The sequence below is a fragment of the Macaca nemestrina genome, chromosome 17 (genome assembly GCF_043159975.1).
Source record: "Macaca nemestrina isolate mMacNem1 chromosome 17, mMacNem.hap1, whole genome shotgun sequence".
In the NCBI taxonomy this organism is placed as follows: Eukaryota; Metazoa; Chordata; class Mammalia; order Primates; family Cercopithecidae; genus Macaca; species Macaca nemestrina.
In genome coordinates this window covers 61,651,591-61,676,565 of record NC_092141.1, presented here as the reverse complement: position 1 = coordinate 61,676,565, position 24,975 = coordinate 61,651,591, and the positions used below count along the sequence as shown (strand labels likewise).

Here is a 24,975-nt window from a genome sequence, read left to right as displayed (position 1 = left end):
TACTCCTCCATTATCTGAAATGAAGTCCTTAAAAAAAAAAAAAAAAAAAAAAGATCAACTGAGACCTAGACAAATTAAGTAACAGTGTAAGACCACATAATCAATGGAAATCCTGGTCCAGAATCCTGAGTGATTTTAATGAAATAGTTCACAGTCATTTATTAAAGAGCAGGGGCACCCTAGAAGGAATTTTTTGGTTCTGTTGAACCAGATTTATATTTGGCACATGCTCATTCTTTTTAGATAGCCTAATAAGATAGGACCATCACTATGTTATATAAATATGAAATCTATTTGAAAATACGAGACTGTCAGTATAGGTACTGCTTGAACTGTAACTATGCATATATCTGATTGGCTTTTATGCCCTAGGGTGAGCAGGAGGTCACCTTGAAACTTTACAAAGTAAGTTCTTGGTTCAATTTTTCACTTGAATCCCCCTTGGATATCCTCCAGAATGGTGTGTTTTCTTTCCCATTGCAACATTATTTTCAGCGTTGTGGAGAAACAAAGTATGTTCCAAGTAGCAGGTGGTCACTGTAGGCCTTCTTTGAACTGTGAACCTTATTTTTGTGCACCATGAACTGCTTTCTGAAACCACATAAACAATATGATAGGAAAGTTGCCATCTGAATAAAAAAACAAAACCTCACAATGTGTTTGATCTAGTACTGAGCTACACTGGTATATGTGGGCTATATAGCGTTTTGTGATTTAGGTTACTTGTTATTTAAGTATAGCAGTGGCTTGGAGGAAAACACATTCTGAGTTTCAAATAGATAATTTGTAAAGGAAAATTTGAAGTACGGTTGACTTGGCACTTCTGATACTGGAATTTTAGATTTTATTTCTGTATCTCAATGTAATGCCAAGGCAGAATCCACAAGATGCTTGTATAGATGGTGTAAGCAATAAATATTTCAGCTATTTTTAAAAATTTCACTCTTTTTTAATGTGGCCTCTTGAGAATACCATCTTGTACTTCTCATTTTCCCTATACCTCCTTCTATGTGATTAAGTTTTATCATGTATAGACATAAAGGGGGCCTGGCACAGTGGCTCATGCCTGCAATCTCAGCATTTTGGGAGGCTGAGGCACGAGGATTGCTTGAGCCCAAGAGTTCAAGTCCAGCCTAGGCAATGCAGTGAGACCCCGTCTCAAAAAAAAAAAAAAGGGGCCGGGCGCGGTGGCTCAAGCCTGTAATCCCAGCACTTTGGGAGGCCGAGACGGGTGGATCATGGGGTCAGGAGATCGAGACCATCCTGGCTAACACGGTGAAACCCCGTCTCTACTAAAAAATACAAAAAACTAGCCGGGCGAGGTGGTGGGCGCCTGTAGTCCCAGCTACTCGGGAGGCTGAGGCAGGAGAATGGCTTAAACCCGGGAGGCGGAGCTTGCAGTGAGCTGAGATCCGGTCATTGCACTCCAGCCTGGGCGACAGAGCGAGAGACTCCGTCTCAAAAAAACAAACAAACAAACAAAAAAAAGGTTGGGTGTAGTTAATGATATTATGATATATATGTTGGTTTTTGTCCAGTTTCTGTCATAGAACACCCATAGTCCTTGTTATTTCCTACGTGACTAAAACAATAAACATATTTTACTGAAATATTTGGCCTTTTATTCTTGGTTTTTGAAGTGGCTTCGGAACAACTTCAGAACAATAAAAGTGAAAGACGGTCTTTTGTAATAATGTTGAGGCACTTTAGACCTCAGAAGCAGGCTTCAGAAAGCAATCTCTCTCTGACCTTTTCTTGCCTGCCTTTTGTCTGCTCCTCCTCCCAAGCAGGCCATATAAACTAAAAATATACTCTAATCATCCCCCAACATTCTGTCTTGGAGCTGACCACAAAGAAATGATATGACCTACCTTGTCTGATTGGAGGTCATAAGACCCCCATTTCAGAAGGGGTCCTGTCCCATACTTGGGAGGAAAGAATGTTGCACAGAGAGACCAAGAAGAATCTGAACAAAGAGGCCTTGCTGGGTTTCCCCACTCAGTCTGTTAGCATTAGATCCTACTTTTGTCCAATCATATTTCTACATGGTTGTCCGTGCTTCGGTCGTGACTGTCCAGTGAAGTCCTGGACAGGGTACAGAGAGCTTCCGGATAGCTGAACACGCGAAGGGGCCTAGAGAGTGGTGCACCCAGGGAGGGTATGAGGGCTCTGCACCCCTTCCCACATGCCTTGTTCTGTGCACCTCTTCATCTGCATTCTTTGTACTATTCTTTATAATAAACTAGTACACATGTTTTCCTGAGTTCTGGGCACTGCTTTAGCAAATTAATCAAACCTAAGAAGGGGATCATGGGAACACTGACTTGAAGCTGGTTGGTGAGAAGTTCTGGATGAGGCCTGGCCTTACAACTAGTGTCTGAAGTGGGGGCAGTCTTGTGGGACTGAGCCCTCTTTCAGCCTGTGGGATGTAATGCTATTTCCAGGTAGATAGCATTAACATTGAATTGGATTAGAAGGCGCTCAGCTGGTGGTATCTGCTGCAGAACTGATTGCTTGCTTGTTGGTGGGGAGAAATCCCCACACATTTGGTCACAGAAGTCTACTGTGTTGATGATTGTGGTGTAAGAGCAGAGGAAAAGCAATTTGATTTTTCTCCACAAGATTCAACTAATGATTTACCTTTCATTGTAAGGTTATCATGCTCAAGTATTAATGTAGGAAGGCTTTTTTGATGCAGAGTGTATGTGTGTGTATATATATGTATGTGTTTCTAGAGGGCTAACCTTAAAAAGTGAAATGTAATAAGGAAGAAGAAATGGTGTTTTAAACTTAAACCCTTTTCATCTGCTAAATCGTCCTAGTGAAATACCAACTTTAGTTAATTGTAAAAAAAAATTAGTTAATTGTAAAAAAAAATCTTTTCATTATATTTTAAAAACCATTTGTATTTCCTTTTTCTGTAATTCATATTTGTCCATTTTTAATTGAAGTGTTATTCTTGTTATTGATTTTTTAAAATGACGTCTTTATATGTGATTGAAATTAACCTTCCATCATGAGTTGGAGCATTTTTTTCCCCAGTATTTAATTCTTCTTTTGATTTTGCTTATGGTCATTTTATAATGCCTTTTTTTTTTTTTTTTTTTTTTTTTTGAGACGGAGTCCCGCTCTGTCGCCCAGGCTAGAGTGCAGTGGCGCGATCTCGGCTCACTGCAAGCTCTGCCTCCCGGGTTCACGCCATTCTCCTGCCTCAGCCTCCCGAGTAGCTGGGACTACAGGCACGTGCCACCACACCCAGCCAATTTTTTGTATTTTCAGTAGACACGGGGTTTCACCATGTTGACCAGGATGGTCTCGATTTCTTGACCTTGTGATCCACCCGCCTCGCCCTCCCAAAGTGCTGGGATTACAGGCGTGAGCCACTGCGCCCGGCCCTGAAAAGTGTTTCTTAACAATAACCAGAAACTGTGCTGTGTGTTTTACATAAGAGTATATATATAATTTTTTTTTTCTTTGAGACGGAGTCTCACTCTGTTGCCCAGACTGAGTGCAGTGGTGCGATCTCAGCTCACTGCAGCGTCTACCTCCCAGGTTCAAGCGATTCTTCTGCCTCAGCCAACCAAGCAGTTGGGATCAGGCGCACACCACTGTGCCCTGCTAATTTTCATATGTTTAGTTTTACCATGTTGACCAGACTGGACTCAAACTCCTGACCTGAAGTGATCCTCCCACCTCGGTCTCCCAAAGTGCTGGGATTACAGGTGTGAGCCACCGTGCCTGGCCCCCAATCTTTAATTAAGAAGCAGATGCCAGGCACAATGGTATACTCCTATAATCTCAGCTACTCAGGAGACTGAGGTAGGAGGATTGCCAGTGCTTGAGCCCAGGAGTTTGAGACCAGCCTGCACAACATAGTGAGACCTTTATCTCAGTTTTAAAAAGAAAGAATTAGGTAATGATATGATTTTAATTTTATAGGTGTGGAAACAGAGGCTTAGTGAATTGAATAATCATGTATACCTTATAAGATTCTGCCATATTACATTTTAAAAAGTTTTTGATCAAGTTTAAGTTGTACTGATACACTATATAAAGTGTCTATTTACAGTGCTTAATTTACATATGTATGCTTTCCAAATATGAATATATTGCAAACTATATTAGTTATTAGTGAATATTCATTTATCATCAGTATTATGTATTACTATAATATATATACTAATTGCATATTAGTATTAATGTAAACATTAATTTAGAAATACTTTTTTCTCCAGTGAAACCTCGTCAGACTTCTCATATGCATCTTCAATATTTATGGGTTTCTACTCTTTGACAATCTAACAGTTCCAGAGCAATTATTATCTTCTAAGGTGTTTGAGATAGATCCTTATTCGAATCCATATATTATGTTGTGACTGGAAATTTTATCCCTAGCCATGTCTCTATTCACATAACATTAGTAAATGTGATTTTTCATTAATATATTTCATATGAGTAACATTAATGATCTACATGACATAATTACTTAGTCTGTTGCTTTTGAATGATTCATTCATTCTACAGATATTTACAGAACACACACTATGTGCCAGAAACCGCTAGCATTGGAAGTAGAGCTGTGAACAAAACCAAGCATCAACATTTCTGATATTTAAGAAGATAGGCAACAAGCAAATATGTGATATAAAGTAGTGATAAGTGCTGTAAAATCACAAGAGGGTATAGGGTGAGGATTGTTCTTCAAGTTGATAGAACAGATCTTTAAATAAGTGATTTGAGGCTGGGTGCAGTGGCTCATGCCTGTAATCCCAGCACTTTGGGAGGCCGAGGCGGGCAGATTATGAAGTCAAGAGACCAAGACCGTCCTGGCCAACGTGCTGATCACCCTGTCTCTACTAAAAATACAAAAATTAGCCAGGCGTGGTGGTGTGCGCCTGTAGTCGCAGGTACTTGGGAGACTGAGGCAGAAGCGCTTGAACCTGGGAGGCGGAGGGTGCAGTGAGCCGAGATCATGCCACTACATGCCAGCCTGGGCGACGTAGCGAGACTCCATCTCAAAAAAAAAAAAAAAAAGTGATTTGAGGCTTTGTGTGGTGGTTCATGCCTGTAATCCCTGCACTTTGGGAGGCTGAGGCAGGAGGATCGCTTGAGCTTGGGAGTTTGAGGCCAGCCTGGGCAACATGGTGAAACCTCATGTCTATAAAAAAATTAGTCGGGTGTGGTGGTGGGAGCCTGGAGTCCCAGCTATTTGGGAGACTGGGTTGATAGGAACACTTGAACCTGAGAGGTCAAGGTTGCAGTGAGCTGAGATGGTACCACTGTACTCCAGGTTGGGCAACAGAGTGAGACCTTGTCTCCAAAAAAAAAAAAAAAAAAAAAAAAAGTGATTTAAGCAGAGGCCTGAATGACATAAAGTGTTTAGATATCTGGAGAAAGACTTTGCAAGCAGATTCAGAAACCCTGGGGTTGGAAAATGCTTGCGGTCTTTGAATCGTAAAAGAGGCACCAGCAGCATGACTTCTAGTTATTGTGCTACACCCTGCACATTTTTTTTTTTTTCTCTTTTGAGACAGGGTCTCACTCTGTCACCTAGATGGGAGTGCAGTGGCATGATCATGGCTCACTCTAGCTTCAAACTCGTAGGCTTCAGCAATGCTCTTGTCTCTGCCTTTGGAGTAGCTGCGATCATAGGTTTGTGCCACTATGTCTGACTAATTTTTTAAAATTTTTCCTGTGTTGCCCTGGCTGGTTTTGAACTCCTAGGCTCAAGCGATCCTCCTGCCTTGGCCTCCCAAAGTGCTGGGATTTCAGGCAAGAGCCACCATGCCTGGCCCTGGGCAACATTTTTATTGTCAGTCATTTAATAGTGGATGTGTAGTGATAGGTCGTTGTGATTTTATTTTATTTAATTTTTTTTTTTTTTGAGACGGAGTCTCGCTCTGTTGCCCAGGCTGGAGTGCAGTGGCGCGATCTCGGCTCACTGCAAGCTCCGCCTCCCGGGTTCACGCCATTCTCCTGCCTCAGCCTCCCGAGTAGCTGGGACTACAGGCGCCCACAACCGCGCCCGGCCAATTTTTTGTATTTTTAGTAGAGACGGGGTTTCACCGTGGTCTCGATCTCTGACCTTGTGATCCGCCCGCCTCGGCCTCCCAAAGTGCTGGGATTACAGGCGTGAGCCACCGCGCCCGGCCGTTGTGATTTTAATTTGCCTTTCCTTAATGACTAATAATGTTGAACACTTTTTTTATGTGCTTTTTTTTGGGCCATTTATATATTTTCATTTGCGAAGTTTAAGTCTTGCCATTTTTATTTTTATTTTTATTTTTATTTTATTTTATTTTATTTTATTTTTTGAGACGGAGTGTCGCTCTGCCGCCCAGGCTGGAGTGCAGTGGCCGGATCTCAGCTCACTGCAAGCTCCGCCTCCCGGGTTCACGCCATTCTCCTGCCTCAGCCTCCCGAGTAGCTGGGACTACAGGCGCCCGTCACCGGGCCCGGCTAGTTTTTTGTATTTTTTTTTTTTTTTTTTTTTTTTTTTGAGACGGAGTCTCCCTGTATCTCCCAGGCTGGAGTGCAGTGGCGTGATCTCGGCTCGCTGCAAGCTCCGCCTCCCGGGTTCACGCCATTCTCCCGCCTCAGCCTCCCAAGTAGCTGAGACTACAGGCGCCCGCCACCACGCCCGGCTAGTTTTTTGTATTTTTAGTAGAGACGGGGTTTCACCATGTTAGCCAGGATAGTCTCGATCTCCTGACCTCGTGATCCACCCGCCTCGGCCTCCCAAAGTGCTGGGATTACAGGCTTGAGCCACCGCGCCCGGCCTAGTTTTTTGTATTTTTTAGTAGAGACGGGGTTTCACCGTGTTAGCCAGGATGGTCTCGATCTCCTGACCTCGTGATCCGCCCGTCTCGGCCTCCCAAAGTGCTGGGATTACAGGCTTGAGCCACCGCGCCCGGCCTAGTCTTGCCATTTTTATTTTTTTTATTTATATTTATTTATTTATTTATTTTTTTGAGACGGAGTCTCGCTCTGTCACCCAGGCTGGAGTGCAGTGGCCGGATCTCAGCTCACTGCAAGCTCCGCCTCCCGGGTTCACGCCATTCTCCTGCCTCAGCCTCCCGAGTAGCTGGGACTACAGGCGCCTGCCACCTCGCCTGGCTAAGTTTTTGTATTTTTAGTAGAGACGGGGTTTCACTGTGTTACCCAGGATGGTCTCGATCTCCTGACCTCGTGATCCGCCCGTCTCGGCCTCCCAAAGTGCTGGGATTACAGGCTTGAGCCACCGCGCCCGGCCTGTCTTGCCATTTTTAAATTGGGTTGTTTACCTTTTTATTCAACAGCTGTAGGTATTTTTCTTTCTTTCTTTCTTTCTTTTTTTTTTTTTGATGCGGAGTCTCACTCTGTCTCCCAGGCTGGAGTGCAGTGGCGCAGTCTCGGCTCACTGCAACCTCCGCCTCCCAGGTTCAAGCGATTCTCCTGCCTCAGCCTCCCAAGTAGCTAACAGGCATGCACCACCACGCATGCATGGTCCACCCACCTCGGCCTCCCAAAGTGCTGGGATTACAGGCGTGAGCCACCGCACCCAGCCCAGAAAGGAACATTCTTAAGCCTTGAAGTGATTCTTGTCAAATTTGATTTCTATTCAAATTTAGGAGCTGGACCAGGCACTGTGGCTCACCCCTGTAATTCCAGCACTTTGGGAGGCTGAGGTGGGTAGATTGCTTGCGTACAGGAATTTGAGACCAGGCTGGGCAACATGGTGAAACCCTGTGTCTACTAAAAACACAAAAAATTAGATGGGCCTAGTAGTCCCAGCTACCCTGCAGGCTGAGGTGGGAGAATCTCGCGAACCTGATGGGAAAGGCTGCAGTGAGTTGAGATAGTGCCACTGTACTCCAGCCTGGGCAACCAAAGTGAGATCCTGTCTCAAAAAAACAAAACAAAACCAAACAAATTTAGGAGCTGGCTTATGACTGTAGAAATAATTTTGGCAATAGAAGTAACGAAACTGAGTTGTAGTCTAGCTAGTTAACATTTGACAAACCATTAACTTTATACGTCTCATTTTCTTCACTATAAAATGAGGAAGATTTGATTCGAGGATTTATTAAAGGCCTTTTAAAATCTGAAATTATAGTTTCTTAATTGGTTTTGTAGAGATTTTGGCTTTATAAAAATGTGTGAACCATAGTGACAATAGAAACATTTGAAATCCTGTATTTGGGTGATTCATAAAAGAAAGGAAGAATTATGGGCATCTTGCCTGTAATACGTTACATAATCTGAATCATTGTTACCCATATCATCCTGTGACTGATAAGGTACTCAGGCCCACCTCCCCTCCCTTGTCTTTCTGTAATACTTTCCCTTCTCCCTGCCTCAATAATAGCTTTATCGATGTATAATTCACATACCATACATGTAATCTATTAATATTTAAAGCATACAATTCAGTAATTTTTAGTCTATTTACAGAGTTATATAGCCATCATCAGAATCAATTTTAGAATACTTTCTTTACTCTCCAGAAAGAAAGTACCCTCCCTATTTCCCCTCTATCACCTAGCCCTAGGCAACCATGAATCTACTTTCAGCCTCCATAGATTGCCCTGTTATGGACAAATATGTGGCTGGTTTCTTAGTATAATGTTTTCAAGGTTATTCACGTTGTAGCATGTGTCAGCTATTTCATTTCTTTTTATTGTCAAATAACATTCAGTTGTATGGATATACCACATTTTATCTATTCCATCAGTTGATGGACATTTGAGTTGTTTTAATTGTGGGGCTATTATAAATAATGCTATTATGAACATTTATATACAAACATTATGTGGACATGTGTTTTCATTTCTCTTGGATATATACTTAGGAATGGGATTGCTGTATCATATGATACCTCTATATTTAACCTTTTGAGGAATTGCCAAACTGTTTTCCAAAAGTGGCTGCACCATTTTACATTCCCACTAGCAGTATATGCTCCAGCTTTTCTACATCCTCCGTTATACTTTTTCTTTTTCTTTTTTTGAGACAGAGTCTTGTTCTGTCACCCAGGCTGGAGTGCAGCGGCACAATCTTGGCTCACTGCAGCCTCTGCCTCCTGGGTTCAAGTGATTCTAAATTATCATGCCTTAGCCTCCCGCATAGCTGGGACTACAGGCGTTTGCCACCATACCTGGCTAAGTTTTGTATTTTTAGTAAAAATGGGGTTTTGCCATGTTGGCCAGGCTGTTCTCGAATTCCTGACCTCAGGTGATCCACACTCCTTGGCCTCCCAAAATGCTGGGATTATAGGTGTGAGCCATCGTTTCTGGCCTGATTGGCCAGCTTTTCATCTGGAATGGGTATAGGACATAGTTGGAAGTTGGTCTCTTTGGTTATTTCCCTAACATGTCCAAGCATCCTAAAGTATCAGTCAAATAAGCAGTCTCTTCTCATTCCTGGCAGAAAGTAAGTCAAAGCCTTAATTCAATTTGCACACCTGTTTTCATGTAACAACAAATAATATATATATTTTTTGAGGTGGAGTTTGGCTGCTGTTGTTTAAGCTGGAGTACAATGATGCAATCTTGGCCCACTGCAACCTCTGCCTCCTGGGGTCAAGTGATTCTCTTGCCTCAGCCTCCCAAGTAGCTGGGATTACAGGCATGCACCACCACAGCTGGCTAGTTTTGTATTTTTTAGTAGAGACGGGGTTTCTCTGTGTTGGTCAGGCTGGTCTTGAACTCCTGACCCCAGGTGACCTGCCTGACTTGGCCTCCCAAAGTGCTGGGATTACAGGTGTCAGCCACCGCGCCCAGCCACAACAAAGAATTTTACCAGAAGTGGGTATGATTTATATCTTAGTTTGAATTGCTACTTATCTTTGGGGGAACAGACCTTTTCTTGATGTATCTTTAACACTGAAATCTTGGCAAGTTGCCACATCTCAAATGTTCATGAGTAAGATGGCAATATCACAATATTATAGTCACACAGGAATCTGATAGAAAACATCACATTTATAAAGCCTTGTTTCTTGTACGTCACTGACGTTTTGTGAATTTATAAAGAATTTGTAGTTATTTTTAAGGAGCATATTTAATGTAGGTAATGTAGCCTAGAATAGGCTAATTTGAAATGAAACTCTTGCTAATAGGAACTTAATTCACCAAATTAAGAATATTTAGTCTTTGTAGAGATTTTGCTTTTGAAAATGTTGCAGTCTTGATTTCTTCTTGTCAGGCCAGTCAGAATTGTGAAGTAATTTTTTTTTTCTTATTCCAGAAATACATGCTACAGGATTTAACTATCAGAATGAGGATGAAAAAGTCACCTTGTCTTTCCCTAGTACTCTGCAAACAGGTGAGAGACATGGCTTTTGTAAAATCTCGTGATGAATACAGTGACATCTGACTTCTTCCAGAGAAATTTATTGCATGCCATTTTTTCCCTCATTGTTATTAACAGATAAAGTATTAAGAGCTGTTTTTTTTTTTTTTTTTTTTTTTGACAGAGTCTCACTCTGTTGCCCAGGCTGGAGTGTAGTGGCATGATCTTGACTCCATGTTTGAGCAATTCTCCTGCCTCAGCCTCCTGAGTAGCTGGGATTACAGGTGCCTGCCACCACACTGGCTAATTTTTTTGTATTTTTAGTAGAGACAAGGTTTCACCATGTTGGCCAAACTGGTCTTGAACTCCTGATCTCAAGCAGTCTGCCCGCCCTGGCCTCCCAAAGTGCTGGGATTACAGGCGTAAGCCACCGCGCCCAGCCATATTAAGAGCTTTTTAAAGAGTTTTATTGCAACTTTTGGGCCACTAGCATTTCCTTCTACGGAAGTTGGGCTATGAAAAGCAAGGTTTCCACCTCCTGTCACTCTATATTCTCTTTAAACAAACAAGCCGAGAAAAACAGGACAAAAACTAAAGATCATTCTACTCTAGAATGTAATGGATTGTTTTTCAGTTTTACCTTTTTAAAAATACCTTTACCTAGGCCAGGCATGGTGGCTCACACCTGCAATCCCAGCGCTTTGGGAGGTGAAGGTGGGCAGATCACTTGAGGCCAGGAGTTAGAGACCAGCCTGGCCAACATGGCAAAACCTCGTCTCTACCAAAAAATACAAAAATTACCCGGTGTGGTGGTGCATCCTTATAATCCCAGCTACTCGGAAGGCTGAGGCAGGAAAATCGCCAGAACCCAGGAGGTGGAGGTTGCAGTGAACCGAGATCGTGCCGCTGCACTCCAGCCTGGGTGATAGAGTGTGACTCTGTCTAAAATAAACAAATAAAATACCTTTACCTAGCTCCCCATCTTCTACTAATTGAATCCAAATCCCCGAAGTGCATGGTCACAGATGATTTTAATGTACAACCAGAGATCAGATAGGTATTATGTTACAGAGTGCACAGAAAGAAAGATACGTTGATATGTTACTATTGTTAGGTATAAAAGCACAAAGAAATAGACTTTCTGAGCTTAGTGTATGTGGAAGAAATTATATACAAATCAGTTGGTGAAGTACTAAGACTTTGATGAATGAGCAAATGAAAAGGAAAAGATAATTCAAAAGAAAAAAATGTAAATGACTAATAAACATGTGAAAAGATATTGAGCCTCCTAGTAATGAGAAATTTTTGCTTCTCATGTGAGCTGAAATTTTAAAAATTCCCAATGATATGGCTGCCTTGATATTGCTGGGGGGAGTATAAATCCATGTAATTTTTTTGAAAAGTGTCCTGGCAATATATCCAGAGCCTAAATATGCTCACGTCTTTTGACCCAGCAATTCTGCTAATAGGAATATATATATCCCAAGGAAAAGTCATAAATACAGAAAATACTTTATGCCCAGAAGTGTCTGAGATATTACTTATGGTAGTAAAAAATTATAATTAATATATTTGTTCAACACTAAGGAAATGATTAAGCCAGGAATGACACATCTATATAGTGAAATATACTTAGCAATTAAAAGTGAGGTTTGTGAATTCTTAACACTGTAAAGTGCTTATTATAATGTAAAATCGAAAAGCAGAATATAAAATTACATATTTAAGGTGATGAATCATGTCTCTAAATGGCACAAATAAAATGATAATTATGTCTGGGTTATGTCTGGGTATTGACATAATTGGTGATTTTTATTCTTATTTATGTCTTTTATCTGATTTTCAGAATTTTCCTACTGAGAATCTATTGAATTAATATAAAATTATTTTTAGAAAAAAACAAATCAGAGATGTTTAGTCTTTTATTTCAGTGCTCTTGGAGGCCTTTTATATGTAATTATTATAAAAATAAATGGGCTGGGCGTAGTGGCTCACGCCTGTAATCCTAGTACTTTGGGACGCCAAGGTGGGCGAATCACAAGGTCAGGAGATCAAGACCATCCTGGCTAACATGGTGAAACCCCGTCTCTACTAAAAACACAAAAGATTAGCCAGGTGTGGTGGTGGGTGCCTGTAGTCCCAGCTACTTGGGAGGCTGAGGCAGGAGAATGGCATGAACCCGGGAGGTGGAGTTTGCAGTAAGCTGAGATTGTGCCACTGCACTCCAGCCTGGGCAACAGAGCGAGACTCCGTCTCAAAAAACAAAACAAAATGAAAAATGTTTTGCCATGAACATGTGTTAAAAGCTATTGAAGAATATAACATGAAAAGGAGGGAGATTCTCTGATTTCTTCTACTTCCGTTGTCTGGTAAATCTGTCTAGAAATATTCCTATGTATATATAAATTTATGTGTGTAATTTAACCCACAAATAGGATCACAAATCTTGGTGGCTTATAACCACTGAGATTTCTTTCTTTCTTACACATGAGCCATGAAGACTGCTGATCATATGCAGCCATATCACCAACTCCGCTGGCTCCACTTGGCTCCCAACTGTCTTTCCAGGACCGTAGTGAGCGAGCAGCCTCTATCTGTATCATGCATGGCAGAGGGCAGAGGCTTAGGTATGGGGAGAAAGCTAGACCACAAAGACACATTTAAAACTTCTGCATGGCCAGGCGTGGTGACTTACGCCTCTAATCCCAGCATTTTTGGAGGCTGAGGCGGGAGGATTGCTTGAGCCCAGGAGTTCGAGACCAGCCTGGGCAATACAGTGAGACGTTGTCTCTATAAAAAATAAAAAATAAAACTTCTATATGATAGTGTTATACTTGATGTCTACTCACATTTCATTGGCCAAAGCAAATAGCATACCAAGCCCAGAGTCCCTGGGGTAGCATTTAACAGACGTTTGAGGAAAGTTTCTAATTAAAGATAGGGCAAAAAGCAAAACTTTAAGTATAATAGAAATAAACGAAGTTGGAAGAAGCAAGGACAAATCTAAAGAAAGTTTAAAAAAAAAAAAAAAACCCAAAGCTAATTACTATCCTTAGAGAGTTAAGAGAAAGCATTGCGTTCATTAAACAAGGACAGGACAGAATGCCATCAGATAGGAAGAATTAACAGCAGGAAAACTTGAAAATTATAATAGGTATAAAAAACCCAGTAGAAGTTTTAAAGATGAAGTTGAGGAAACTTCTAAGCAGTAGGAAAAACAGATAGAAAACAGAAAAGTAGATTTGAGAACCAGTCCAGCAGAACCAACATCCATGTAGTAAACCAGAAAGCAGAGAAAATGGGAAGAGGATTTTTTTTTTTTTTGAAACAGAGTCTCACTCTGTCACCCAGGCTGGAGTGCAGTGGTACGATCTTAGCTTACTGCTACCTCTGCCTCATGGGTTCCGGTGATTCTCCTCCCTCAGCCTCCTGGGTAGCTGGGATTGCAGGCACGCACCACCACAGCTGATTTTTGTGTTTTTAGTAGAGTTGGGGTTTTACCATGTTGGCAGACTGATCTCGAATTCCGGACGTTAGGTGATCTGCTCACTTCGGCCTCTCAAAATGCTCGGATTACAGGCGTGTGCCACTGCACCTGGCCAGAAGAGAAATTTTGAAAAAGACAAGAAATTTTCCTTGAACTGATAGAGCAGGAGCCTTCAGTTTGCAAAGGTACAACATTGAGACTAGCTTAAAAAATGTAAAAAGTCCCACACTGACTCAAATTCTAGAACTTTTGGGATAAAGTAAAACTCTCAAAAAGTTCCTGTCTGGCATAGGGGGCAATAGGAGGGAAGTGGGTAGCATACTACCTTTACAATTTGGGAATCAGAGTAGTCCTAGATTTACCGTTAGAAACAGTGGAAACTTAGACTCTAATGAAGCTGTTCATTCAAAATACAAAATGAATCTGATTTTCAGCATAAGATTGCATACCTAGCCCAACTTTGAATTTCGGAGTACAATAAATATATTTTCAGATTTGCAAGGTCATGGAAAATTTGGTTCTTTGTAAAAGATATTGGAGTGGGAGATGGGTTAGCTAAAGCATGACTTTCTACAGTAAAGAGAAAATGTCTATAGTTGAAAAATGAAGAAATAGGCTGTGTGTGGTGGCTCATGCCTGTAATCCCAACACTTTGGGAGGCTGAGGTGGGAGGATTGCTTGCCCAGGAGTTTAAGGCTGCAGTGAGCTGTGATTGTACCACTGCCCTCAAGCCTGGGCAACAGAGTAAGAGTATCTCTGTCATAGAAAAAAATAGCTATGTAAGCAAGACATTTAGAAGTCACAGAGTTTGAAATTGATTGCTTCTAAGGGCAGGGTGTGGGGAGTAGGATAGTGTTGAGCAGGACCTGGAGCTTACATATTTTAAACTATGAACTATTACTTTGATAGAAATTTAAATTTTTTTTTTTTTTTTGAGACAGAGTCTCGCTCTGTTGCCCAGGCTGGAGTGCAGTGGCGCGATCTAGGCTCACTGCAAGCTCCGCCTCCCGGGTTCACACCATTCTGCTGCCTCAGCCTCCTGAGTAGCTGGGACTACAGGTGCCTGCCACCATGCCCAGCTAATTTTTTGAATTTTTAGTAGAGATGGGGTTTCACCGTGTTAGCCAAGATGGTCTCAATCTCCTGACCTCATGATCCACCCACCTCGGCCTCCCAAAGTGGTGGGATTACAGGCGTGAGCAACCGCGCCTGGCAAAAATTTAAAAATTTTTAGAGTTTTAAATCTGTATCATTACAGACTATATATATTCTATGTTTACACTGTGAAAAAATTAGAAGTCAATAGAAAAAGAGAAATGAAAAAAAATCCCTTCTTATATATTTGGAAAAATTATACCTCTGAATAATTGAGTCAAAGAAGACTTGTTATGGAAGTTAGAAAATATTTAGAACTGAATAATGAAATTACCACATATGAAACATGAGGGATAAACATGTTTCATATGCAGATAAAATGTTAGGATATTTAGTTAAGAAGAAAGACTGAAAATTAATTAGGTAATCATTAAACTCATAAAAAGAAAAGGTAACTTGGAGAAAGCAGAAGAAAGGTTTAAGAGCAGAAACAAATGAAATGTGAGGGGCAGAAATATTAAAAAAACTGATATTTAAAAATAGTCCCAAAAGATATATAAAGCTAGCCAGTATAGAAAATAAAAGCATAGATTGAATTGTTCAGCATTAGGAAATATGGTAACCATTGTTCATTCAGTTTAAAAAGTTAAACATTCTATATTTATCAAAAGGAATCAGTTTATTTGCTAGAATTCAGGGAAGAGTAGACAGAAACTTCTAACATGATAGAACATATGTATTACACACACACACACACGAGACATAATCTGTGCCAAGTACTGTTTTAAGTGCCTCAGAAATATTAATTTATTTAATCCTTTCAACAACCTTTTGAGGTGGATTTTTTTTGTGTCAAAGTCTCTCTGTCACCCAGGCTAGAGTGTAGTGGTGCAGTCATGCCTCACTGCAGCCTCGAACTCCTGGGCTTAAGTGATTCTCCCACTTCAGCCTCCCGTGTAGCTAGGACTGCATGGACATGACACTGCATCTGGTTAATTTTTAAATTTTTTTTGTAGAGACAGGGTCTCGTTATGTTGCCTAGGCTGGTCTCAAATGCCTGGCCTCAGGTGATCCTCCTACCTCAGAGTGAGGATCTTGCCATCCTCCCAAATGTTGAGATTACAGGCATGAGCCAGTATGCCAGCCAGATTCTGTTACTTCTATTTTATAGATAAACTAAGGCAGAAAAATGATTTCATTAACTTAAATAATTTGTCCAAGGTAACATAGCTAGTAAGTAGCATGGCTGGGATTTAAACCCAAGCAGTTTAACTCAAAAGTCTGCACTTTTAACCACCACATTGTGCTATCTTTATTTTTCAAATTAAATATTTCAAAAACATAGTACATTTACATAGTTTGAAATTCAAATGCTATCAGTGAAATTTTGTTTGCCATTCTACCCTGTCTTCTTTCTCATCTCCGTTCCTCAACGGAATGAAATGAAATTTTCCTTTCAAAACAATACCCTGCTTTTGTAAGCATTTATACTTTTTAAGAACACAGAAATCACCATGCCATACATAATGTTCTGCACCTTTCTTCTCTTCCCCTTAACTGTAAATATTGGAGGCCATTTATTAGTAGTATATAAGAGATGCATCATTCTTGATAAGGTCTGTTTACAGCAGACATGCTAAATGGTGAAGCTATTTCAAATAATAACAGAAACAAGTCAGAGAAGGTTATGACCGTTAGTATAGTATAATTTAACATAATTTTTGACATTTTTGGCCAGTATAACAATTTCGAGCTAATATAACAACGATATAAATATTAGAACAGAAAAATTATCTTGCAGATGTGACTATTGAATTATTATTGTCATTATTACTATTTTTTCTTTTGAGACGGTGTCTTGTTCTGTTGCCCAGGCTGGAGTGCAGTGGCATGATCTCAGCTCACTGCAAACTCTGCCTCCTGGGTTCACGCCATTCTCCTGTCTCATCCTGCCGAGTAGCTGGGACTACAGGTGCTCGCCACCAAACCCGGCTAATTTTATTTTTGTATTTTTAGTAGAGACGGGGTTTCACCGTATTAGCCATGATGGTCTTGATCTCCTGACCTCGTGATCCGCCCGCCTCGGCCTTCCAGAGTGCTGGGATTACAGGTGTGAACCATCACCCCTGGCCAACAATATTGAATTATTGAATATCTGCTTGAAATCATTGGCTTTCACATTTTCCCAAGGTTTGCTTTAAGAATGAAGTTAATCTTTTTCAAGACAGATTGCACAAGTGATCTATCTGATATTGAAGCAAATACTGAGCTTATCTTAGGAGGACATTAATAACCTTTGTGTTTAGCATCATCAAATTTAACAGTAATGCAAGCTATTATACAGCTAAGTAAAACCTACTTTTCTGAAATTGGCACCATTCTGGAATAGTGATTAAATTACCATAATTATTGTAAGGTCTAACCACCTTAGAATTAGTGGCTAAGGGTCCTGAGAATGGCTTTTATATGGAGAAACACTGGTAGTTGTCAGCATTTTGAAGAGTCAAAAACAAGGTAATAAAAAGTGGTGATACATGGTGAAACCCTTTTTCTACTAAAAACAAAAATTAGTCAGACCTGGTGGCACACGCCTGTAGTTCCAGCTGCTCAGGAGGCTGAGGCAGGAGAATTGCTTGAACCTGGGAGCCGAAGGTTGCAGTGAGCCGAGATTGCACCACTGCACTTTAGCCTGGGTGACAGACTGAGACTCCATTTCCAAAAGAAAAAAAGAAGTGGTGACACAAAGGCAAAGACCTTTATTCCCTTCTTGTATAAATTAATCTCTTTATTTTTATAGCATTTAGTAGGCTCATTAAATTTCTTATTATTTAAGTATTTCAAGATTTATTCCAGGTTTTACAATTGTTATACTCTCCTAAGCTTTAAACATTTAAGGTTTTTGATGGAAGTCCCAATTTTTCAGTTGTTTACATTATAAATGAGCTTGATGTATGTTTCAAAAGGTTTATAACCCCAAACAGATAAATATTTCACACATTGGATATGAAATAAGGTATCTAATTTGAGGAAGTGGTGTAAATTTTGTGTGTTGATAGGTATAAAATTAGACATTTTGGCAATCAGTTCATTAATATGGTGTAAATTTGATAAATGAAGTTTATTAAAAAGTCATTTTTTTCTCCTACTTGCCCTAAAATTCTACTATTTGAATAGTAAGTAAATACTTTGTAATTGGTATCATATAATGTGACACTAATTAAATTTATTAATGATTTTTAAATACTTTAACTTGTGTTTTGTTTGAATTTCAGGTAATAACTCTTTCCAATACTTTGTATTTTGTTTAGTATGCCACTTTTTGGAAGTGGTCACTGTCAATATCTTGTTATGGTTTGATGGCCTTGGAGATTTAAAACCGAGTAAAAGTGTAAGCAGCCTTTCTTATTTAGTTATGAGTTTTAAATCCACTTTTGTTCCAACTAGGAAAAAATGCAAGTAGATTTACCATGAAATATGAATTATTTTTAAAAAACATCTTAATAGTTGATTGACTTAGTGAAACAGATTGGGCAATTCCACTTATGGAATTGTAACATAAAATTCCATCATATAGTTTCCACTAAAGGTAGTAGGTTTTTATAATCTGTTAGACTACTTCTTTGCAAACTTTATTAATGTGAATACATTTGCTTTTTTAAAAAACTAAGTGAATTTCTAAAGAAAATAGAAATTAAAAATTTTTAATTTAAATTTTGCTTTATAGTTTAATTTTTAGCATCATTTAGAATTATCAATGATTTTACTATATTCATATATACTGTCCCAGTAACCTGTCATTCTCTTTAAAGGAAAAAGTATTCATTGTCCTCTTTAGATATTCACAAATATCTGATTTTTAAAAAATAAACATTACAAATGTCTATTCAATTAAGCTTCAGTTGAGTTGTGTTTTTCTCAGAATCATTAAGAATATAGTACTTTCATTGGTGATGACTTTGCTCTAAAAGTCTGAAATTTTCACTTAAATTACTTTCAGAACCAGTTTGAGGCATCATGCTAGAAACAATTTGTAGTTTGTCATTCACTTATTCTGTAGACTTGCACTCCTTGTAACTTTTGGTCCTTTCCAAAAGCAAATTCAATTTTATAAGATGAATATTTGACTTTGAGATCATTCAAAAGAATGTCAGAGGGGCCGGGCACATTGGCTCATTCCTGTAATCCCACACTTCGGGAGGCCGAGGTGGGCGGATCACTTGAGGCCAGGAGTTTGAGACCAGCTGGCCAATATGGCGAACCCCTGTTTCTACTAAAAATACAAAAATTAGCCAGGCATGGTGGTACCCGCCTGTAGTCCTAGTTACTCACGAGGCTGAGGCACAACAATTGCTTGAACCCAGGAGGCGGAGGCTGCAGTGAGCTGAGATTGCATCACTGTACTCTAGCCTGGGCAACAGAGTGAGCCTCTGTCTCAAAAAAAAAAAAAGAGAAAGTCATAACATTTTGAACAATGTCAAATGTTATTGCTCTTCAGCATTCCAAAATGACAATTTGAAACATCAGGATATAAAAGTTTGGTATGATTGGTTAATTACTTTATAGTCATGCCCTATCTTTGATTTGTTAGACTTCTCATGCTTTAAGTCTTGATATAAGTAGGGCCTTTAAAAGGATCAACTAAAAAGTCAACATTCCTCTACTTTTTTTGTGACTTGATTTGTAAAACACAGAATGGGATTACTGTTTTGCCATGCATCTGTATTTAGCAGATGATTACTAGATAATAATTACAATTTTTTATGTTGTAAAAAGAAACTAATAAACTCAAAAAAGCTCACATTTTTTGTCTAAATTATTTTTGCTCTTATACAACAATAGAATACATATTTAAGTTGTATTTTTATTTGCATTTAATAATTTATTAATTAAATGTATTTCTTTGTCAGATTTCAAATGATTGAGGTGACTTGTAAGAATTTGTTTTATGCCCTGTTGCTCATCAGATCATTAGTCTTCCCTATAGCTCCTTACAAAATTATGGAATCAGTGTTCCATTTGGAGTAAACATTTAGTGTCTTATCTTGATGATAGAGTAATTGGCTACATTTATCTTTCTATGCATGAAGTTGTGTAAAAGGACCAATTCACATGTATAATTGGCAGACAGCATGAATTCTGGACTTAAACATTTTATCCCATTCTCATTACTTACTAATTGTATGACATTGGGCAAGTTATTTAGCTTCTCAGCCTCAGTTTCCTCATCTGAAAAAATGGGGACAATATCTACTTCCAGGTTTATAAGTAATTATATATATTTTAAAAGCACTATGCACAATAGCACATGTCAGGCATTTAAAAATAAATGTCTGTTTCCTTTCTTGTTCTTATTTTCACATATTGGTAATTTCAGGCTAAGTTAATAACTTTCTAGGCAGTAACCCTAAACATGACTTTCAAGAGTTATTTTAGGATTAGTCTGCCTTTTACTTTAGTAAGTACTGTATTCTCTCCATTGCCAGGAGGAATATTTGAAAAAGAAGGAATGATTTGAACATTGTAAATAGCTAACTGAATATAGTGTCTTGAGGATATATTTTTGATAACTGTGTTTAACATCTCCATAAAAGTGTGTTTTATTTATCTTCAATCACAGGTACAGGAACCTTAAAGATAGATTTTGTTGGAGAGCTGAATGACAAAATGAAAGGTTTCTATAGAAGTAAATATACTACCCCTTCTGGAGAGGTGCGCTATGCTGCTGTAACACAGTTTGAGGTATGGGTTTTTCTTCTCTAAAATAGTATTATTCTTAAATTAGGCATTCTGACAAAGCTGTGTTTTATTATGTGGGGTGATTATTTGAGGCTAGGTGCCCTTGGCCATGATTGTATTCACAACTAATAAATAATAATTCACAATCTAATAAAAATAGAATTTTTATTTTATATTTAGCCTACAGAAAGGAGGGAATTAAGGGTACGGAGTGGGGAGTGATTATATACAGTTATACACACACACACACACACTGAAACACACGACACATTTTGATACCTGAATTGCCTGTAAACTGTGTACCTTTCTTAAAATTGTCCTCTTAGTGTTTGATATCTATGGCTTTTCCTACAGCATTATTAGCTGTTTTTTAGCATTGCTTTCCTTCTTTGACATCTTTTGTTTATCTTACTGTAGTATCTGTGCTGTCTTTGATTTTTTTTTTCTTTTTTCTCTGTGTGTGTGTGTGTGTATGTGTATATATATATATGTATTTACTGTCCTATGTAGGCCAGGGTGATTTTTATTTATCAAGTATTTGCAAATTATATAAATTGTTTTGAATCTGCTAGTCATACTTTTAAGTGTTAAATCTAATTAAATTTATTTCTATAAATTTCAATATGGATAAAGAAATAATTCATGATATCCATTCTTATGTTTCTGCCCATATCCCTATATTGTTTGCTTGTTTGGGATAACCTGAACTTTTTTATCCAGTTTACTCCTAATTTGTTTTACCTGATGTATCTTCTCTTTCAATAATTTTATGTTACCTTCTGTTTAGAATAATATTGCCACAGATATTTAGGTTTAATTCTATGTTTGAATGATTCCAATGCCTGTTTCTACCTGCTTTGAACACTTCATCCTGGAATGGTTGGCTGATGTATGTCTCTAAACAATTTTTTTTAGGAGAAGGTATGTGGGTAATGTAATTCCTGAGCCTTTGCATATCTGAAAAATTTTTCATTTGCCTTTATACATGACCAGATTTAGTGGGTATATAGATTTGTTGATGGAAAAAAAGTAAAAAGAGCGACTTTTGACATCCAGAAGTTGTCTGGCACTCACAGCTAGCCCATGTTATTCTCCCTATTAGACATAGTATTACAGAATACCAACTTTAGACAAGGCTACTTGAGACCATAATAAAGTGAGACAAGGGCATCCATAATTTTGCCTAGGCACAGTGCATACAAGATCACTATGCTACCTGCAAAATAACAAACATCTCCATCTCTCAGTTAAAATGAGTGACTACTGCTTCTTTACTAATTACAGTTTTAGATTTGCTCTAGTCTGGCCTCCGTATAGTTAAGATTTATTGAGATACCTACCCATCGAATTGCCTCATAGGACTTCTTGCAGCTCTCAGTCTAGAGTGAATCCCTGGTTACTTAGACCCTCTTCCAAATCATGTAAACCAAATCCCAAATCGTGTGATGGGTTCTTTCTTACATTCTTACGGAGACACCAGTGGTTTCCTATGGTGTGAGTTATCTCTTGCCATGAGTAATAGGCCCAACTCGTTCAATTGTAAGAGTAGTACAATCGGCTTACAATTTTTCACTTTCAAAAGTCTGTGAATATTGTTCCGAAGTCTTTTACATCTCACTTTTTCAAGAGGAGGGGTCACAGACTAAAATGTTACTTCTTCCTTTGTAGGTAAGATGTTGTTTCATTTTGCTTTATTTTCTTCCTGCTTGCTTGTTAAATTATATCTTGACTTTGAAAATTAAACTGTTTTTTAAACCAGGTGTTCACTTTTCATTGATTTTTGCATAGTACTTGGTGAACCCTATTGATTTTTAGATTCAGGTATTTTTTCAGCGTGAGTTTTTCTGTTATATCTTCACTGTGATATCCGTTCCATTCCCTTCTCAGTTAATACTGTTTAGCTCTAGAATCTGTCTCTCAAATGTATGTTTAATTGCTTTTATCACTTTGTCCTTTAGATATTTTCAAACTTAAATCTTGTTATCTATGTCATTAGTTTAATTTCCTCTAGTATAAATTCATTTCTCTACTGCTGCTGCTTCTAATTTAAATGCTTCTGTGCTGCCATTTCTTTCCATATACTCTCCCTTCTTTTCAGATGTCTTATTTATTCATTGATAGAATTCATTATTTAATGTTTTTGAGAATGTAGTCAGCCATCTAAAATTTTTTCCTTGGAGAAACCCTTTTCTATAAGCTTTTTCTACCTCTTCGTTTTTCTTTTCTTTTCTTTTTTTTTTTTTTGAGTCGGAGTCTTGCTCTGTCACCCAGGCTGGATCTCGGCTCACTGCAACCTCCGCCTCCCAGGTTCGAGCCATTCTCCTGCCTCAGCCTCCTGAGTAGCTGAGATTACAGGCATGTGTCACTACGCCTGGCATATTTTTGTATTTTTAGTAGAGATGGGAGTTTCACCATGTTGACCAGGCTAGTCTCGAACTCCTGACCTCAGGTGATCCACCCACCTTGGCTCCCAAAGTGCTGAGATTACAAGCGTGAGCCATCACACCTGGCCTGTTGTTTCTTTTCATGATACAGAATCTTGTCATTGGTTCCATTTTATTTACTAAATAAATGGAACATTCTGTTTACTAAAGTTTCCTTCTTTTATAACTGATACCCTGCAGAACCACTAAGTTTTATTTTGCTTTCATAAGTTTGCTCTTCTTAAAATTTTTAATGAAAGAATAAGGACTCAAGTAGGTCAAGTGGCGACAGTTTTATGTGTAGCACATGGAAGTGCCATTAAATGAATGACCTGTTTTGAATTGATAGAGTATCTGTCTTTATTCCTGTTGCTGCCATTCCAGATAAAGAACAAAGCACATCAAAGATTAAGAATATTTTTATTTTTAATTAAAAAATAAAAACCAGAGAGACAACTTACCATGTTTTCCCAACGTTGAATTCTTATAGCATACTCTTTACTGTTCTGTGCTCTGTTATGTTAACATTATTGATTTGAAGGCATTTGCATTAAATTTGAAATGTTAAAATGTAAACAAAAATTTAATTGTAAATAATTATAATATATTGTTAAAATCCATAGCAGACACAGTTCCTGGATAATTTTTATGCTGGAATGGCAGTGGTAGCAAGTGTTGTCTTTTCTTTCTAGTTAATGCCTAGCTTGTTGCCTGGCACTGAAGAGAAAGTAAATATTTGAACAAGGGAATGAATGAATGACAGAGGGAAATGGTGACTGCTTTATGAAATAACTTGTTAGGTTAATTCTAAGGTATTTATATTTCATATTCCTTTCTTAAGGCTACTGATGCCCGGAGGGCTTTTCCTTGCTGGGATGAGCCTGCTATCAAAGCAACTTTTGATATCTCATTGGTTGTTCCTAAAGACAGAGTAGCTTTATCAAACATGGTATGTATGTGTTTATAAGTTTATCTAAAATTTTAATAGGCTTTACCAGATTTAGTTTGCTGATTAGATGGGATAATATGAAACCACCTACCACAGTCCTGGTATATTATAGGAACATAAATAATAGTTTTCTTTATTTTCAATAAGCCTCTTTTTCTTTCTTTTTTTTTTTTTTTTCCTGTAGAGTTGGGGGTCTCACTATGTTGTCCAGGCTGGTCTCAAACTCCTGGGCTCAATCTGTCTTCCTGCCTCAGCCTCCCAAAGTGCTGGGATTACAGGCATGAGCCACCATGCCCAGCCAAGACCTCTTTTTCTTGATAGCCTTATTTTTGGAGGATTTTCCTCCTTGTCAAATTCCTTGTTAAATACATTTATAAGATTATCTACTTCTTTTAATTTAGAGAGGTAAATTAAGTGACAAGTTTCATAGATTTATAATAACTAAAAGCAAAAGGTCTTGGGCTGGATGTGGTGGCTTACACCTGTCATCCAAGCACTTTGGGAAGTCAAGGTAGGCAGATCGTTTGAGGTCAGGAGTTGAAGACCAGCCTGGCCAACATGGCGAAATCCCGTTTTTACTAAAAATACAAAAATTATCTGGGTGTGGTTGTGCATACCTGTGGTCCCAGCTAGTTGGGAGGCTGAGGTGGGAGATTCACTTGAACCCAGGAAGTGGAGGTTGTAGTGAGCTGAGATCACACTATTGCACTCCAGCCTGGGTGACAGAGCCAGACCCTATCTTAAGAAAAAAAAAAAAAAAAGAAAAAAAGGTCTTGACTTATTAAATGTCAAAAGAAACCCAGGTACAGTGACTCTTGCTTGTAATCTCAGTGCTTTGGGAGGCCATGGCAGGAGGATTGCTTGAGGCCAGGAGTTTGACACCAGCCTGGGCAACATAGTGAGACTTCATTTCTACAAAAAATTTAAAACTTAAAAATTAGCCAGGTACAGTGACACATGCCTATAATCCTAACTTTGGGAGGCTAATGTGGGAGGATCTCTTGAACTTAGGA

General features: G+C 38.8%; 1 protein-coding gene and 1 long non-coding RNA gene across 7 annotated transcripts in view; one reads left to right on the top strand and one right to left on the bottom strand.

Moving 5' to 3' along the window:
- The window catches only part of LOC105472288 (aminopeptidase puromycin sensitive), a 110,464-nt gene that overhangs the window by 39,848 nt on the left and 45,641 nt on the right, over nt 1-24,975 (top strand). For 5 of the 6 annotated variants that reach the window (XR_011615790.1, XM_071083030.1, XM_071083032.1 and 2 more), the window contains 3 exons: nt 10,228-10,305; nt 20,472-20,593; nt 23,855-23,962. Coding sequence is in view for 5 of the 6 variants with exons in the window: in XM_071083030.1 (XP_070939131.1) it covers nt 10,228-10,305; nt 20,472-20,593; nt 23,855-23,962 (308 nt within the window). In the remaining variant the exon portion in view is untranslated. Of the gene's footprint in view, nt 1-10,227; nt 10,306-18,186; nt 18,243-20,471; nt 20,594-23,854; nt 23,963-24,975 lie in introns of those variants that run through there. The other variant, XM_071083033.1, reaches the window with a different exon arrangement.
- LOC139359625 (uncharacterized) lies at nt 377-23,855 on the bottom strand. Its single transcript, XR_011615797.1, has 3 exons — nt 21,931-23,855; nt 13,774-13,867; nt 377-591 (listed from the first exon to the last, which is right to left on the bottom strand). It is a non-coding gene; the product is annotated as an uncharacterized lncRNA (long non-coding RNA).